The sequence below is a fragment of the Cinclus cinclus genome, chromosome 23 (assembly GCF_963662255.1).
Source record: "Cinclus cinclus chromosome 23, bCinCin1.1, whole genome shotgun sequence".
NCBI classification, from domain to species: domain Eukaryota; kingdom Metazoa; phylum Chordata; class Aves; order Passeriformes; family Cinclidae; genus Cinclus; species Cinclus cinclus.
The window spans coordinates 5070567-5089286 of NC_085068.1; the positions used below are offsets into that span (position 1 = coordinate 5070567).

General features: G+C 46.5%; 1 protein-coding gene across 3 annotated transcripts in view; it reads right to left on the bottom strand.

The window, feature by feature from the left end:
- Positions 1–18720, bottom strand: part of CAMTA1 (calmodulin binding transcription activator 1) — a 234288-nt gene that overhangs the window by 165953 nt on the left and 49615 nt on the right. For all 3 annotated transcript variants that reach the window (XM_062507528.1, XM_062507526.1, XM_062507527.1), the window contains exon 3: positions 9100–9167. In XM_062507528.1, the coding sequence (XP_062363512.1) occupies positions 9100–9167 (68 nt within the window). The remainder of the gene's footprint in view (positions 1–9099; positions 9168–18720) is intronic.

Sequence of the window (18720 nt, forward strand, 5' to 3'; positions counted from 1 at the left end):
TGATTATAAATACCCCCAAATCTTTCATATCCTAAATTTAAAGCAGAGAACAAAATACTGCCCCGCTCTTGGCTAGCGCTGTTCTCAAAGCCCACAGTTTATCAAAAAACGTTTGTTGCACAATTTAGCACTGGTTGAGTCTTCTAAAGCTGTCTGGGATTACAAATGCCATTGAGACAGGTCCCCATGCCACATCACCACAAGTATTATCATCCCTGGCCTGAATACTGCAAAGTAGAAGTAAGAAGCTGAACAGTAGAAGAGCCAAGTTTCACCTTGGCATTGGGAGTTGGGACTGTGCACTACTCAGTGAACCCAACGTCGCCTCACCCATGGAGTATTTTCTTGGCAGCTGGTCCAACAGTGTCACCCTTAGCTGTTGACAAATCCTGTTACAAAGCAAAGATTTGTACCAGAGCTTTAATTTAATTACTGTAAATAAATCCAGCAACTTGGCCGAATGGTTTCATGAGTTACCGGCCCAGCCAAGAAGCAGAACCTGTAATCAGCCTGCAGTGCTGCTCCATGTGACGCCCCAGGTAACACTGCTACAGCATCCACTGCTTCCAAAGACAGGCAGAGCTTTCAAAACAACTTGGGGTTACTGCCACAGAGACACAGCCCCAATCCTGCACCAGCCTACTTTGGCTCCTGACTGTATGGTGGTTTCAGGAGCAGCCTCTTTGGCACCCCTCAGTGCTGGTGCTTCCAAAGTCCTTGTGATTGTGTGCAGGTCACAATTCCAGCCCATCCCGTGCTGCCATGCTGCTGTGAATGAGCTTTGTGAGGCTGCAGAGAGAACTGATGGCACCCCAGAGAAACAGGTCAAACAGAGCCTCTTAGACATGCTGCTCAAACAGGTTTTAAAAGGTCTCAAGGAAATATGGAAAGTTTCCCACAATTGTCACTTTGCTTCCTTTGCTTGTAACCATGTAAATCAACCCCCAATACCTTGTTTACTCACTGCAGCAGCGTAAGAGCAGGAGGAAACACGGGAGCCCTTTAGTTAGAGAGAATTAAATAAAATAGTGGGAACATCCCACAAATACCAAAGTCAATTAATTCATTTGTTACAGGGCAAGAGTCCTGCATAATTTGTCCTCTGAGTAGTTTATTTTACCTAATTGCTTATCCAGCAAGAAGATCTCCCCTGAATGACCCATTTGCTGTGCAAGAGGCTCGACTGATGAGAAATAAATGGTCACCTTCCAGAGGGCACAGAGTGACAGCAGGAATGCTCCATATGCTGCTCTGGTCCTCAGACCCACATCCAAGGAGAGGAATGCACCCACATTTGGACACTTCATAAGCAGGGTGAGCGTTAGTGTCCAGGTTCTCCTGAGAAAATCAGGGGACCAGAGTTTCCCTCCTTTCCAGGACAAGCAGGAGAAAGGAAGGCTGCAGATAAGGGACCTCCCACTAAGGCTTTACTTCCACCCAGCTGCATTGCTGCAGCTCACAGCAATGTGCTCACCCATCACTCGCCTTTCACAACAGCACTTAAGGCAACACAACAATTCCAGTTGTGAGGGTGGAGCTCTTAGTCAGCCACATCACCCTCTCAGCTTCTCTACCACAGGCAGACAGAGCAGAGGCAGAACCAAAGGGCTTAATGCCTCACTGGTACATCCCCTGTCTGTAAACATTCCTGGAGAACAGATGGAACAGAGCTGTCAGACCCACAGCAGCCTTCAACTGGCCAAAGATGGAATCAGGACAGATGTTATTGGTCTCATCAAAATTTTTTAAATTGAACAGTGAAATGGAACAGCCTTATTTATCTTAATTTAGTTCATCCTTGACATTTACAAAATAAATACAGGAATAACACTATGGGCACAATTCACTCTCACTGATGGCAGCAGGAACCACACGTGCTCTGACAAAGGACAGGGAGTGACATGATTACTGTCTGCTGGTAGCAGAGCAGAGGGTGCCACAGGATCCCCAAGGGATCCACCAGTACCTCTCAGCTCAACACCTCCCTGCAGCACTACGTACATCCTTGCTGGCCAGAGACAGGCAATGCTGAAAGGAGAAAGGGGAGGACTGCAAGGTGATGCTTTGAGATTGGCTGGGCAGCGGGTTTCGAGTCACCACCAAAGAGGCAACAGGATTTCTGTCAGGAAAGCTTCAAGCTTTCACATTCCACCAGGAGGCTTCTGATGGGCTTTTACTGATGCTTCATCTCTGTCAGAATCAATAGAAAAGAATAATCCCACAGCTAGGCATAAATCACGTTGCACAACTCGGCAAATCATCACGTGGGATGCCTCGGGACAAGGCCTCTTCTTTATTTCCAGAAAGAGCACCATTAATGGTTTCTGCCTGCTAAGCAACAAGATTCCCACTTCACAACACTGAAAATCTCCATCCCGCACTGAGCCCAGCCACTGTCTCCACTTACTGCAGAGCAAATGTGGGCAAAGCTCTTGTCAGCTGTTGGGTAGCTGGTGGGTGCTGGTGCTGGGGACAAGCCAGAGAGGCAGAGGGGCTGCGGAGAGACAGATCCCAGCTGCCCTGGCACCAGTCCTGACAGGTGCCAGTCTGCTGCGACCACAAAGCCACTCCTCTCACCAGTCCAAACACAGGCCCACCTGCCCAGGACTGCAAAGCAGCTCCTAAAATCCCTTTTACCACTTGTCATCCTGGTGATGTCGCTTCAGGTGCAGCAGCCCCAGGCAGGAGACTGCGCTGTCTGTTTATGGGAAACAAAGCAGCCACAGCACGAGTCAGAAACTCAACACTCTCATGAACAGCAGCTCTGGAAAACCCCAGCAGCACTTTCCCTCACGTCACTTTACATCCTGTCAGTAACTTACAAGAAACAAAATGGCCTGGCAGAGTTATCCAAGGGTGTGAGACTTTAGGTACATCTGTAATTAAAACACAGACACCAAAGCTGCAAAGCAGCACCATAAAGCAGATAATTTTACAGCTGGCTGGGTTCCCTCTGATGTACTTGAGAACCATTTTTAAGTGACATAAAGTTTAACATACCGGTACATCTGCCTACCCACCAGATTCTACACGGAATTTAAAATTTAATTATATTAAAGTATTGTTACAGTGTGCATAGCAAGAATGCCAACCAAGTGTAACTTGAGGAGAATCTTAGCCAGACTGTTGTAAATCTGTGTTTTCAGGACCAGGGAGAAAAAAAAAGAAAAATTCAGACCCGAACACCTGTATCAGTGCTCTCAGCTTCATTATTGCTCACTCACCAACTGCTCCACATTTGGGATGAGCAGAATCACCCACTTGTCCAGTGTTTCACTATAATATCAATGCACACCTACAGCACCTGTGCCTGCCAAGCAATTACTCCTCACACCACAGCAAAAGCAAAGCCTGCTCACTGCCTACACACACTTATTCAGCACCAAAGTGAAAACCTCAGTGTCTGCAGGCAGCTCCTCATCTTCCAACAACCACAACACAAATCAATCTGTCCTCTCCAGGCTCAGCAGCAGGTCCTCTGGAATGCTTCCAGATGCTCTGCATACACAGGCACAAACATCCTCCCCCCAATTCCATGTTACCAGCACATGCTGGCTAGCATTCCAATGGGTGACTTAAATGACACTGCGCTTGTCATATGAGACACATTCCCCAACAGGAAAGCATCAACTCCCTGGACACAGGGTACCCTCTTCTCCAGGCTCAGGGGGCCCAATCCCTGCCAGCCCAAGATGGTCACGGTGATTCAGCTTCAGCCCTGCACTCCAACCTCAGGGCCAGGTTTCCAGGAGGCAAAAACCCTTGTCAATAAATAAAGAAACCAAATAAATAGTTTATTTTGCATCAGTTGCTATTTGCAGCCATTAAGATGCAACAAGCAGTTGCTGGATGGTGTTTCTGACACAGAGAATATATTGGAAGAAACAAGAGAATATCATTAAGGGTCAATTAGGAGCAGCTTAAAGGTTATTTCTGCATATCTCACCTCCCGGACAAAAGGAGGTTCTTCAGTGCCATATGAGAATATAAATTAAGTTGCAAAAGTCTTTAAACATGTGACAGACTTTCATTTTGTTGTCGTTTAAAACAGCCTGAAGAACAAATAGCAGTGCCACTCTGCCACTCTGAAGCCTGCACATACGAGGCAGGAAAGGACAGGGTGGTTCCACAAGAACCATCAAGCCCTGTCCTTCACGGCCCACTTTGATAGGAAGCACAGAATGCTGGAAAATATGGAATTGCTTGCCAGGTCTGGCTGTGACCATCAGAAGCCCCAGCCCAACACCTCTTTCAGCACACTCTTTCCTTTCCTCTGTTCTACCCAGGACAAGGGCAGCTCCTCACTGATCTGCCTCGCAGCCTGGGAACCTCCCATCACAGGCCCAGTACAGGGGGCTCACACACACCGAGCAGCCTCCTCAACTCTAAGCATCCTCCCACGTGGGATCAAGAACAGCCAGAGCCTGCCAAATACTGAATGTCAGTGCTGTCCAAAGCCACACTGTGTTCCTAGGCCATACCCATTGACAGAAAAACCGACCAAGCCTTGCTGCATGCAGATGGGTTTGCTGAATGATTTCACTGCTTTGTTATCAGATAATTGCTTTTTCTGACGATTCCATGTTTTCCAAAGTTGTCTTCTCCTCCAAGGGGCAATGCTGCAGGACTCTTATGAGTCCACATGAAAAGGAGAAGGAGCCTTTGCACCCCAGCGCTGTGTGCCTGCAAAGTCAGGCAGTGGGGGCAAGTGCTCGTGTGCATGGACCAGCTGTGGAGCCACCATCTCTGACATGCATCCCTCTGATATGCAGGAAAGCCCAAGCCTGGTGACCATGCACAGGGTCTGCAGAGCCATTGCTGGGCTGGAAGAGCCACCCTTCAGCCTCTGTGCCAGGTGAGTCCACAGCAGAAACACAGACCTCTTGCCTTGGTTGTCCAAGTTGGCCAGTGACATCCTCTGCAGCTCTTCTCAGCTGCCAGATGAATACAGAGGGAAACCAGCTCTCCCAGAAGACCAGCACACACCAGGCTGGATTTGCCACGAGAAGAATTTGGAAGGAATACTTGAAGACCATTGCCATGCATCTGGATGGCTCCCAGCAACTCTGCCCTTAGGTCACTTTACAATTAACAACAGTGAGCTGTTAAAAGAATTCATTATTGGTGTCTCAACACCCCTGGACTACAGCAGCTAAAAATCTATATGAACTAAGGGCTCTTAAAACCATCTGTGCACTGTTTATTCTCCGCAGGGAAAATAAAGAGAAAGAAATACTGAAAGCAGTGAGAAGAAAGTGTTGAGAGTCATGAAATCTATAAAGTGTTAAGAGAAATGTGCCACATTTAGCAGGGATTATGTCAAGCAGCATCCCGAGCCAGGAGTGCTGACAGCACACACACACTGCCTTCAACAAAGGAAAATAGGTCGTACAAGACCCCAAACATGCTGGCAGAGCTTCCAGCAGCATGAGCAGAAGACCCAAATTTCAGCACTGCCCACGGGCAAGGTTAATGGTCCTGGATCCTACGGAGAGTATGAGCCACATGAGAGAGCAGGACCTTTAAAACGTGCCTTGAAAGTCTAAACAAGGTCTCAAGAGGACTTTTATTTGCAACAAGCACAAGGGGAGATGGACAGAACTTTTGCTACCAATCACAGCTCTGGGCAGTTGCTTTTCCATAGCTTCCAGCTCCCATGAGCTTCTTCTCCGCAGGAAGCCTCTGTTTCATTTCCCAGCAGCCAGCACATCCTGGCAGTGGCATCTACCCCATGCAGTGGGACAGCTTTCACACAGAGCACACTGGAAAGAAGGCTTGCAAGGTAATCGCCTAGCACAGTGAATTAATTCCAAAGCACAATTGTTTTCAATCTTCATTTAAACCCAACCTTACCTAATCTCACTTTAACGACATAGGAAATGGAAATTCCCTTAATAATATAAGTTATGAATATTTATTACCCTATTTTTTACCTGAAAATTGAGTAATTCAATTAATTTTACTATTAATTATTTAATACAGAATTAATATATTGCAAGATCCTAACTTTTCTTTACAATGCCACTGAAAATGATATCCCAGATAGGGGATGTTCCTTACACTGGACTGATGGACAGGTAAGTCACAGGGTGTGGTTCCTGGGCGATGGGCACCTGGACAGGAGGTGGGGAGACTCCAGGGACTGCACCCATCCTGCTTTCACTGTGGAGGAGGGCTGGTCCCCCCAGCAATCCCCCTGTGTCCCTTCCAAGACATGAAGCAGGAAGGGGCAGAAACACATCTGAATTGCAATCCCAGATAGAAAACTGACCTTGCAGCTTCTGGGCACAGCTAAGCCTTTTCCATTGCCTGGGGCCCACTGGTGAAATAGTGAAGCCACCTCGGATCGCTCAAGAGTATTTCTAAAATACTGTACAAATGCTAATGGCAGAATGCACCTGGAAACAGAGAAGCAAAGTATCTTCCTCTGGCAGAATGCTTCTGGACTCAGAAAATTGACTTTGTCATTGAAATTCCAAAGTAAATAACAATTAAGTTGTACTTGATATATAAATGTCAAGTAATTTTTTTTGTCATCGTGATTTGCATTTAAACTTGGAAATGTCAGACACTTGGCCCTGCTGCATTAGCAGAACGCTTCCCCCGCCCCGCTGACGGAACACCCGCTGCGGATTACCCAGCACATCATCAAGTAACCAAACACCATTCCAAGGGAGCCTCAAGGTCGATGCTTGCGAGGTGTACTCGCTAATTTATGTTGATCAACCGGAGTGCTCAAAAGACTATTGTAATACTGCTCCAGTACATTTATATCAGTGTATTCAATCAATTGGAGTCGTTCAACAAGAAGTTTCATTAAAAAGTAACTTTAGGGACCTTTTCCAAAGGTTTGTCATAGCTCCTTCAGTGCCACCACAACGGCAAGAGGGCTTCCCCTCCATGTCCATGATTAAAGCAACACCCAACCGTGCTGTAAACATGGGAATCTCTGTTCAGGAAAGAGATGAAAACATTCAGAACTGCAAGCTTGGCTCAAAACTAGCTCGTTCCTCATTACCACCCTGTGCCTTAGCTCAGTGACCTGTGAGGCATCACAGCCCAACCTGGCCTGACCCTCTGCAGCAGTTCCTTCACTGGTGGCTGAGCTGGACAGCACCAAAACCCTGTCCCCAATACCAACCCTCTGCCAATAGCTGCAGCAGCACCAGCTCCCACAGGCACCGTCCAGCCCGCAGTCCCCATCCAGCAGGGACTCCTCACAGCATGCTATACATCATCAGATTAGGAAACTCTCTGTGTGTCAGTGGTGCAATTAATTTTTATTAATTTTGTGAGATGAAATTAGTAGCACCCACAGCAGCAAACAAAGAATGGGGAGTGTTCCAGTTCAGTGCCAAATCGATGTCATTAATTCTGTAATACTGGGAGCCCTGATTGTAGCAACTCAGCATTTAACTCTTCCAATTAATTTTTATATTACAAAAAAAAAAAATAGAAAACTAACTCAACTAACTCAACAATTTCAGAAGGACCTTGAACTCATGTCACAACTTTCCTTCTCCTGGGACATTCTTTCTTCCAAGTGTAAACACAAAAGAGGACGGTAAGGAAATGTTCATCAGAAAATTATTTTCATGCACTGCCTTTAGCAAACCAAGCTCTTAAGATCAGAAGATGCTACAAAAACGTTTATAATCTCGTATCTTTAATGATGCCATGTAGAGACAGACCAGTTAATGTGTTTTCTGACCCCTTAAAAGGTTTCTCTGGCAAAGGCTCAGACAGAAATTGTTTTGAATTAATTCTGAAACTGGGATTACTAACCCAGAAAAAACATTACTAATATTAACTGAATTACCTGCTGTTCCGCAGCCAAGGAGAGCCTCACAGCTGCCACTAGCAGGAAAGATCCATTCAGGGCCCTTCCACCACCATGGCAGGTCCAGGTCTTGGAGAACAACTGAGAAAGCAAGTGGGTTTCCCACATCTCCTTCCCAGATGCTACATGTTTTAATATGACAAACAAATTGATTACTTACCAATGTCACAAAAAATATAGTCTGGGGGGGGGGGAAAAACCCACAAAAGTAAAACAACACAGCTCTTTTGTTCCCGTATTCCATGGAAAGCAGGTCCTCTGTGCTCCCCACCTGCAGCTGCACTGCAGAGGTGCAGAGGAGTCCTCCACGTCCATCCTCTCCTCAGCTGGGTGCTGTGGAACACCTGGAATCAATCTGTGCTATTCGTTAGGGTGGCACTGCTCCCTGTGTCCCACTGTGACCTCTGTCCCTGCTCCTGGCAGCAGGAGTTGATGCCAAACCTGGAGCACGCTGCTCCAGGCACCTGCGGCACCGGCCCCTGCAACGGATGATGCTGGGATGCAGGATGCTAGAGTAGGCTTTTCTCTCACCTGGGTCCCAGCAGGCTCCTTCCAATGGCCCAGCCCTCTGCAATAGGAAAGGGGTGGATTGGGAGAAAGAAAAGCAGCAAAAGCCCAGCAAGACCAGAAAGCAAGAGTCGTTCTCTGCGTTAGTGAGACGTATGGAGCCAGAACATAGCTGAAACAGCAGGAAAACATCCACAGCTAAAACTCCATGTCTGGGCTCCCAGGGGAGGGAGAAGTTAAACATTTATGGCAGCATGAAGAAGACATGACATTTACTGAATAATAAACTGCAAACATGTCTGTTAATGCAGCTTTTTGGGACCTCCTCACCATCAAACACTTAACCACAGCAAGGGAAACACCAGAATGCAAACAATCCTCGTGCCTGCCTGTGAACAAGCGGCACATGGTGAGGCTGGTGCTTTTTTATTTATTTAACGTTAGAAGCAAGGGAGCTCTGTCAAGATAAACAGCCCGTGACCTTGCTCAGAGGCTTCAGATCTGCTCATCTGAAGGGAAACAATTAAATCCTGAGCAATTGGGTTAAAACTTTAGGCTGCCAAGACCATAGCTGTTCCATTTTTAATCAATCTGATTTCATTCAATAAAATGCTCATTAAGGCAATTAATGAGAGTTTGGTGTCACAAGCTATCAGGCATGACTGGGAGTTTCCACTTGGTGGTCAAGTCATTGATCAGTGAGTCAAGTCATCAGCGCGAGAGAGTCAATGTGCTGAGCAGGAGAACATTACCTGGTTTTGGGGGAGGTTGTTAGCCACTCCTCATGCTTTTCAAACGTTATTAAATAAGCTGCAATTTCCTGAAAGAGAAACGCAGAAAGAAAACAGTTACTTGCATGGCTGTGCTGGCAACTGGAAAGTTTTATAACAGAGACACGGAGCCGCCTACCCCGGGACCAGGCTGCAGCTGAAATCGGGTTTTGACTGACAAGAGTGTGCTCAGTAAATGTTCACATCCACGCCACCAAGGCCAGGCTTAAACAGGACAATGAAGAGATGCAAATGAGGAAAGGCATTAACATTTTCCAGCACAGAGAATTTGCTGGTAACTGCGGTGACCACGGCATCGCCGCGAGCCCGGTGTGACGTCAGGAAGCAAAGGGGAGGGCAGTGACAATACAGACACAGGGAGCTAAATAAAATATTTATAAATAGAACAGCATCACTGCAGAGAGAATTACTGAATTATTAATCGTTGCCATAAAAAGCCAGCGGGTGACATCAACGTAAGTCATTGCTCCCACTTGCAGGAATGATACGGGCGATTACTTCCAGATCAGAACTGATTTGTTTGCAGGAAATTATCGGCGCCAGCGAGATAATTCACGACAGTGCCTGTAAACAGGCCTGAGGAACACAGGACAGACATTCATCCACTTCCTGTATACAGACCCAGGGTGGTCGCGAGGTGGCAACTGTCACCACACCAGCAGTGTCCAATATCTAGAGATGGCCACGGACTCCTAGGACTGTGCTGAAAATAAGGCTCCTGTGATATACTCAGAAAAATGTAGGGTTTTGGTGGTTATTTTCCAAAAACTGCCTCCCAGCCCTCTCAGAGGGGCCTGCATAGCAAAAGCTGAACAAGTGAGGTCAGTGAAACTGCCTTCAATGTACAAATGCCTCAAATCAGACCCCCAAACCACATGCAGTATCATCTCCAGAGCCACTGCAGCAGAAGTGTCCCCCGGATGTACCTCCCAACAGCACACATTAGCACCAGGGCTTTCCACCAAGACAGGGGTTTTTATTATTTTTTTTTAGCTAGCTCTATATAAGGGCTGTCGCTTACAGTACCAAAGCTAAAAATCCCCACAATGCTCTCCAACCAGCTGGCCCAAGCATCTGCTAGAGCCACAAAATGCAATTATATTACTCCCAAACGAGACGTAAAAATATCTTGTTTCCAATACTCTTGGTTTTAAGACTCATACTTAATGTCCTCTGGGCATTGCAGCGGTGCCAGATCTCTGTGTTATGTACTTTATTAGAGCTGTGTGAATGTCATATTAATGACTCCTGACCAACATGTTTACACTGCAAATAAATTCTCCCAGAATCCATCGATGCACCCCTTGTTTTCCAAGCCAGTCTCTGCAGGTTTAAGGGATCCCCACACATGCAGATGACAGAGCAGTGGCACGAAGCTCCAGAAACTCCTCTTTTTTAATTTCTGGCTAATGGCTGAACGAAATTCAGCATCAAAGAAAGCCAGTGCAGCACCGACACTGATGGCCTTCCCAATCCTCACAGTTTCATAGCACCTGCACCTGAATCAGATGCAAGTGCTGAGATCTGGATACTACATTGCCAGAAAGGTCTGATCCGAGATTTCCAACAGGCTAAAACCACCAGAGAAGTCCGTAACTAAAATTCTTCGGAAAATATGAAAAAATATCTCTGGAGTTTTTTTAAGTCAGTGCAGTAATTCCACCAAAACTGCTGCAATCAGCAGAGCTCTATTCCCAACCCTTCCCACATAATGTGTCCTCAGCTCACTATGCTACAAACCAGTGTCACCTCATGCTGTACAGTGAAGATGAGCTCTGGAGAGACTGAGGAACACTCAGGAGCTCCCTGAACATCCTCTCCAGCACCAGGGAAGCAAGTATTTACAGAAACAAACCCCTTCAACACAGAGAAGGTTTAGGGAGTTCAGATCAGTCTGTGATTTTGCCTATTCCTACTAAAATTAAACTGCTGTAAGGAGAATTAAGTAATTTTTAACTTTTGTGGATGAAAAAATACATTGCTATGGCATAAAAACCCAAAGTATTTCAGGTGAAAGAAGTCAGCCTTACCCATGGCTCATTCACTCTGCTCCTTCCTGCCAGCCCATGTCAGGCACATGTGAAAACCTAATCCCAAATCATCACCAACTGGAGGAGCTGCAGCTACAAAAGGCTCCCATGAGAGGCAGAACATGGGTTTTCACTCTGCTGGCCTGGCCCACTCATGTTTGGGCAGAGGAAAGGCCAGGCTGCCAGTCAGTGCCACAGATACACATCCAGGAAGGAGGATGTGCTTCTCTGCTGCAAAACCCCCTTAAACCCCATTCCTTATATGTTCTGCTTTCTGTAACTACAACTCTGTGTCAGCTCTGCAGAGGAAAGTGCTCAGACCAGCACTGGTGGTTGATCAGAGGTTTGCATGAGATGCCTCTGCCCAGTGGCTCCCTGTCTACATGGTGGGGCACAGGTTCAGCAGCTGCATGGGCTGAGTACTCTGCTGTCACACTAACAACGTTTTCCCTTTGAAAAAAGAGGAAAGAAATAGATTTATCACCAGAAGACACAAAGTCATTAAATAATTAAAAACAAAACTATGGGCACAATAAAAGACCTCTGATAAAACCCTGCATTTTAATGCGTGTTAATTCCCCTAATGATTCTTTCTGTGTCTCACAGGGTCAAATCAATGTCCTCACAAAAAAAATCCAATTATATCCCATTCATCGTATCTTTGGAGCGAGGCTATTGTTTGCTTTTGTCTCCTATCAAACCTTTTTCCCATTGCTTCTTGCCCAAGACCACGAACAAAAGGCAGCATGGCACCAGCAAGGTCAGACGAGACAGAGCTAGCTCTGAAACCCCGGCTGGTCCTGGCTCCTCTGTGCCTGCACAGCAAGCAACCAAATCAAGGAACGTGTGCTCGTGACACAAACGCTCAGTCTCATCACCAGTGAGTCCCCCTGCAGCACCAGTGAAGCCAGATGGCACCAGGTGGACCCCAAGGCCACCCAAGTTTACCTCCATAGGCAAGGGCCCCACACACCATGGGCAGCAGCCCCTGTGCCAGGATGTCCCACCCAGACCCACATTCCCTCTATCCCAGTTTCAAAATTACTGTCAGCATAAACTGAGTGAGCATTGCTGGCAAAGGGTGAACCACTGAAAGCTGTGTGGATCCAGCAATGCTCAGCACGTGGCTTTCCCTTTCTGAGTGCCTGCAGGACTGAGCCTACCACTCACACTGGTGAGAACAGGTTTGATTGACCATCTCAGGGAATCACCCCATAATGCAATGAGATGATTTAACATTCAAATCACTCAAGTTGTGTTTTATCTTAAACTTGGTCACATAATTCTGTGGTTTAGTTTAGACTTGGCTGCTCATGCTGAAAGCATTTTATCTAAGTGCGCATTTATTTTTATTTTGCACTTCCCAGTTTGTTTAGATTATTAGTGTGAATGCACCAGGGAGCTACCAGCTGGGAAGCCCTGCAAGTTGTGTGATACAGGACACAAGCAGCTCCACTGTCTCCAGACAATTGCCACCAAGGATGCTCCCACTGCTCTCTCAGCTTCATGCCAGCGTGGCACCACTCAGCCTGGTGCTCCCAGCTCAGGCATGGTGACAGAGCCACCACACTCTCCCCACCCAATGCTACGTGACTGCAGCTCCTCAGACACTTCAATATTTAATGTCAGCATGCAGGAGCCCAGAGCAGTGGCACACGGGCGACCTGATCTCACCCACCATGTCCCAGCTGCCGCGCTGAGGACGAGTGGCAGTGCCGCAGCCAGTGGTGCAGGGACAGGGACAGCAGGGAGGAAGAAGCTCCCTTGGCACGCTCAGTGCTGCCCAGCAGCTGCTGCAAAGCTGTATGTCTTCATGCACAGGAGACAGAGAGGACGTGGCCACAAAGCACAGGACAGACTGACAGGCAGGGATCTGACAGCGTCAGAGGGGCCCATGACCCATCGTGCACACAGGAAGGTGCCAACTCTGCTCTGAGCTGAAGGGTTTCCAGTGAACACACACATTTTTTTGGAAAAAAAGGAGTAATCTATAAAAAACTCTGAAATGGTCAATTAACGGGTTCCCTAAAGCCACAAACTGAGTGTTGGTTCCTTTCTCCCAGCTCAACTCCCTCCAGGTCATCCTGCATCATCACAGGGTGTCAGCAATTCCCACTTGACCTCTCGAAATGAAAAGAGAAACTGTAAGGGAGAAGGATTGCAGGATTCCCTGGGCCAGGCAACTGTGGTCACCATCTGGTCCTAAAGCAACATATAATTCATTAAAAAAAAAAAAACCAGTCTGAATTTCAAGTTATTACTTTGTATGAATTATACACACCCAAATTAATAAGCCTGAATCTATGCATGTGTTAGGAGAAAGCAGAAGAGTTTGTACTCATCCCTAGATTTAGACCACAGAGCTAATAAAGCTGCAATCTCTTAAGCAAGCACATTTATGCTCTTAGGAATTCACCATGTCCTCTCTGCTATAAAGACAAATTCCAGCCACATCACTTCCTTATTGTCCTTCTACTCTGAAATTAAAATAAAAATTCATGTTGACTATGGACCATCTTCTCAGCCGGGATTGAGCCATTTTCATTTTCTACCCATCCCCACTCTCAAAGCCATTAATATTCTGAATATCCCAACTACAAACTGCTCCGAGCACCACACAGAGCAGGCTCAGACCACCTTGTTCAGCATCATGGGAAGAAAAATGACAATCCTATTGCATTCGCCCAGTTGTTTGGCCTACATCAGCAACACTATCAAGGGGATATTGCTCATGAACTGGGTGAAACCAGGAGCAGGAGAAAGACAAAGCGAGCCCATGAGTGTCCAGCAGGGACAGGAGGGTCAGGGCTGACAACACCTGTCAGTGACAAAACACTCCAGAATGTTTCACTGCCATTTAGGCAGGACTTGGTTTGATCTTAAAGTGTTACCTGTGTGCAACTTCTCAAAGCAGAAACATTGATCTGCCTATGCTGAAGCTGAGAAGGGGATAAAGCTTAAATAATACTGCTGTTTTGCTGACAATCTATGTCAGCAGTACAAGCTGTGACTGGGGGTCAGAGGTTGCCCAGGGCTGCCCAGCTGGAGCACGTGTCAGGCCGGGTTTGCACGGCTTTGGTCTTCCAACTCATGCCATGAATTTCCTGCCAAGTGCAGAGCCATTTATTCATACCTGTGAAAACACCCCAGACTGGCTGAAGCCAGACCCTTGTCTGTTGCCCTAATGGATGAAAGCCCCACCATTTCGAGGCCCAAAGTGTTGCCTTCCCTTGGTTTGCAGAGAGCAGGAGACGGCCCAAAGCCCGCTGGCTGTTGCTGTCCCCTTACCCAGCCAGCTTGGCTGAGCTCATCTCTTCAGGAAAAGGCCTAAGGGCAGCCCTGGCAGCACTGTCTGGTGCCACAGGACACTAAAGTCACCAAGTGGGAAATGGCTGTGTTTGGAAGATGCTCGCCTTGGTTTCCTGCACGGCAGTGAGCGGCAGGATCGCAGGAGGGGGGATGTTTTCATTAATAATGGTGTCTCACCAACCATCTGCTAAAGGTCCACACTATTAATTTAAGAGGAAAAAAATGGAATAGATTACTCTACAGTTTTCAATTAAAGTACATGATGTCTTCAAACTGCAATCTTAATTAGATATTATAGGGTGACATTTAGGAATCCTGAGCTGTGATGGCTGATCAAGTCATCTGACTGCAACGGTGCTCCGCAGCACTGCTGGGGCCTCGTGCACCCAGCACCGTCAGAAGAGCTGTCTGTCTTCAGGTTCCAGTGCTGGAGCAGCTCTGACAAACTCCTGGGGTTAAAGAACCACAACAGTGAAACTCATAGCAGCCTAGGCACAACAGAGAACAAGCTGCAAATCAGAGTGGACACAGTCCCAACAAAACCCTACAGAAAGGGGTAGGAGAAAGGGAAAAAAGTAAACCAAGTGAAAAAAAAAAAAAAGAAAATTAGCAAATGGACAACTCAAACATTTTATTTTCAGGGTTAAACCTAATATGAAAAAAGAAGAGATTTGGACAAGAAATAATTTCCTCTAAAACATGTGAAAAGGAGAAGGAAAAAAACCCCAACCAAGAGCACAAGCAATGACTAAGAGGTACTGGACCCGAACAAGATCAGCTCCTTCACCTGCCAAACACATGGACAGGAGCAAACTGATGCATGCACTGGGTCTTTAGAAAAGCAACAGCATAATTGGACACAAGCCCCCAGCTATGGCTGCCCTGAACCACTCAGAAGCCCTATTAGTCACAAGTAAGAGCAAAGTTAGGCCTTGCATCAGCCCATGCCTAATAGGATTAGGATGGATTTTATCTTCCATTTAGGCCCCACACTAAGGGACAGTTAGTAAAACAGAGCAGTAACAAATAATCCCAATCTTGAGTTACTGGAAAACACCCACAGGTCATTATGTGATTTTTTTTTTTTTCCTTTTAAATGACCTTGGACTAAACCCTGTGATTTAAAGAACCATGAACACTGGCATCCTGCTGGCACTGCTGGTTCAGTTCACTTGTCCTCTGCAGCCTGAAAGAGTCAAATATGCGGTGGGACAAAAAAAAAAAAAAAAAAGGAAAATTCACTAAGATCCCTGTGTTTACGATCCATTAATTACAACGTAATAGCAAAAACCTCAATTATTGTACACAATTCAAACAGTCATGTGGCTTGAAGATGCCAGAGCACATTTCCCTGCTCCAGAGTGGGCATGTGCTGTCAGAGATGCTGCCCTGATCTCAATTCCCACAGAAACCAGGAGGAATATGGAATGTTCTTCAGCTCTCCTCCACCAAGCGGCAAAGTCTAACTGCATCATGGGGGATGGAGAAGTTCCCCTGTGAACCTGCCCATGCTGTGGCCTCCTCCCAGCCTGGATGGTCCCTCCTGCCATAGGGGGATGCACCAGTCCCACTCTCAGCAGTGGGACCACTGTGGCCAGCGAGGTGAGAACACCAGGGCCTGCTCCATTTGCCTTCTCTTGCATGGAAACAGCAGCAAACCCTTCCAAAGTCCTTCCAATGCAAGAATCATTAAAAGGGAAATATCCCCAGAAATTGCCCCTTTCTACACACTCCTCACTCCCATATGCTCTGACATAATAATGTGCCAGAAATGTCTTTTCAGCATGTTTTTGCATTATGCCTAATTCTGTCAGAGTTTTTCAGTCCCACGTAACAACAGCTCAATGCAGAGTCAGATATAAATCTGGCTTAAGAGACTCTCACCAGGAATTCATTTAAAACTGTAAATGTTAAAAGATTCTGCTGCTGATTTATGGCATTTTCTTACTTCAAACAGAATTAAAATCCTTCTTAAATGATACATATTCAATCATTATAAAAGCTGCATTCAAAGGATGCTGCTGGTCAGACTGAGAGCCATAAAGCCCAGAAATCTCAGAATAGCAGGCAATCCAGGAATAGCAGGGACTGGGACATTTTACTGGTTACCAATGCTCTGCTGTCATCCCACCACCTCAGTCTCACATCTTAATTACTGCAAACCAGAGTCCTGGATGCTGGTGCTATCATGCTCCATCTATCCCACTCCAGCCCAAGCATAAGGATCCCTTTTCCTGAAGATCTATTTCAACAGAGAAGCTGCTGCACCTGAAGTTATTACTGATCAGGTTTATTCATTTTCCATTGTTTACACTAAAGGTTTTCCCAGCTCTGTCAATACCACACAAGTGTCCTGTATCACTGTGCAAACAACATTTAGTGTTAAAAAAAATTACCCATGCTACTCATTATCATCATTCCTATAAGAATTGTTCATGATTTGCATTTGTGAACAGAGAACATGGCAGAGCCTTGAGCTGTACAGCACAGCCCTGTAGCCAAGCATGGCCAGGCTGATGAAAACTCAGGAACAGTGTCTGGAATGAACCTGTGCAGCACCAGTACATTTCACAAAGGGGTTTTAAGCATTCAAGATGCCAAAAGAACCACAGTCTATGAGAGGGTCATGGCTTCTGGCTGTCCTTCCTGGAGGCAGGAAGGATTGCCTGACCTGTACAGGAGTCCCTAATCTCAAGCTGCTCCACTGAAATAAAAAAAACCTAAATGGAAGGGTAAGTATCAAAAACAAGAATAAACAAGTAGAAGCAGCCAGAAGAAGCATTATTCAGATATTTGTATAATTAATTGTTCCTTATTCAGAAGCCCCAGAGCCATTAGCAAGAAAGCATTGCAGGAGATTCCTCCAACACGTCAGAGAGTGGTTCTGTCCCAGGCCCAGCTCAGATGTGTTGATGTCCCCAGCTCCTGGCTGGTGCTGATGGGTTGGTTGGTTTTGGCAAGGTTTTTTGGTTTGGGATTTTTCTCCCCAGATCTTCCCTGGTAAATTCAGAATCTCAGAATATTCTGAGTTGGAAGAGAGCCTGAAGGATCATAAAGTCAAACTCATAACTGAATGACCCATTTGGGGATTGAACCTGTAACGCTGGCATTATTCACACACTTTAACCAAATGAGCCAATCTCAGGGTCACTTCGATGGATTTTTCACAAAATAAGGAACAAGCAGCCCAGTTTTTGGAGCCCAGCTCCAAAGCGCCGATCAGCTCCAGTGAAATCAAAACACTCACAGCTGTCATCAAACCATCCTCCCTTCCATGGAGGCATGAAAAGGAAAATATTTATGCCCCATGTCAAGATCCAGCCACGATGATTAACCAGGGCCCGTGGCCCAGGGGGCACTGCAGGTCTGCCCCAGAGTGGCTGGCAATTGCCAGCTGGCTCCCATCTGTGGAAACTGCCCCTCTGACCTGGAATTATCCCGTGTGTTGGCACTGCAAGGAAACAACCATAAAGCCAGAGCACCATCAGGGAACTGTGAATTGCTTGTGAGTTATTTTCAGACTTCTAAAAGTTTAGTTAATCCTCACCTTTAAGAGAACATATAAGATAAAAATGACAAGGGAAAAAAAATGACCAGAGAAAAGGATGTTTGTGTGAAAGAGCCATTTCTCATTCTGAGCAGTGCCAGGACAGCAAACTGGCCAAAGTGCCAAGGATTCCCTGCATTTATCCTTGGAAAGGGGTTGACCAGAAGGCTGGTGAAAGGCAGGGCTGATGCCATGTCATGCCAGTGACCTCTGGACTGCGGGCACACAGAACACTGCTGCAGGCTCTGCTGGGGCTGCTGTGTGCTTTTTCATGGAGAGCAGCCAGCAGAGAGCATGGATGCTGCTTCCCAAAGGTTAAGCATCACAGGCGATTTCATCCTCTTTATATCTCTAAGCGGTTGATTTTTTTTTTTTTTATTTTTTTAAATAATCATAAATCCCAGCATCTGCTCCCAGGGCAGGAGCCCTTTGGCTCTGTGCTCAGCCAGGGAAGGGAACGTGGCTGCCAGTGGCTGCTGCAGGTGTTATTTTTAGTGTGACAGCTATTTACCAGTTCCATTCCCAGAGGGAATTCAGGCAGTAAAAGGGATGCTGATGCATTTCTTACTTAATATAGAAAAGGGGGCGAGCCACCACATGCAGTGTGGCTGCAGATTCCTGCTCCTGCCAGGATGTGGCCTGAGCAAGGGGGATGCAGCCCCAGTGGTACCCGACACTGTGGTGGGACCACCCCAG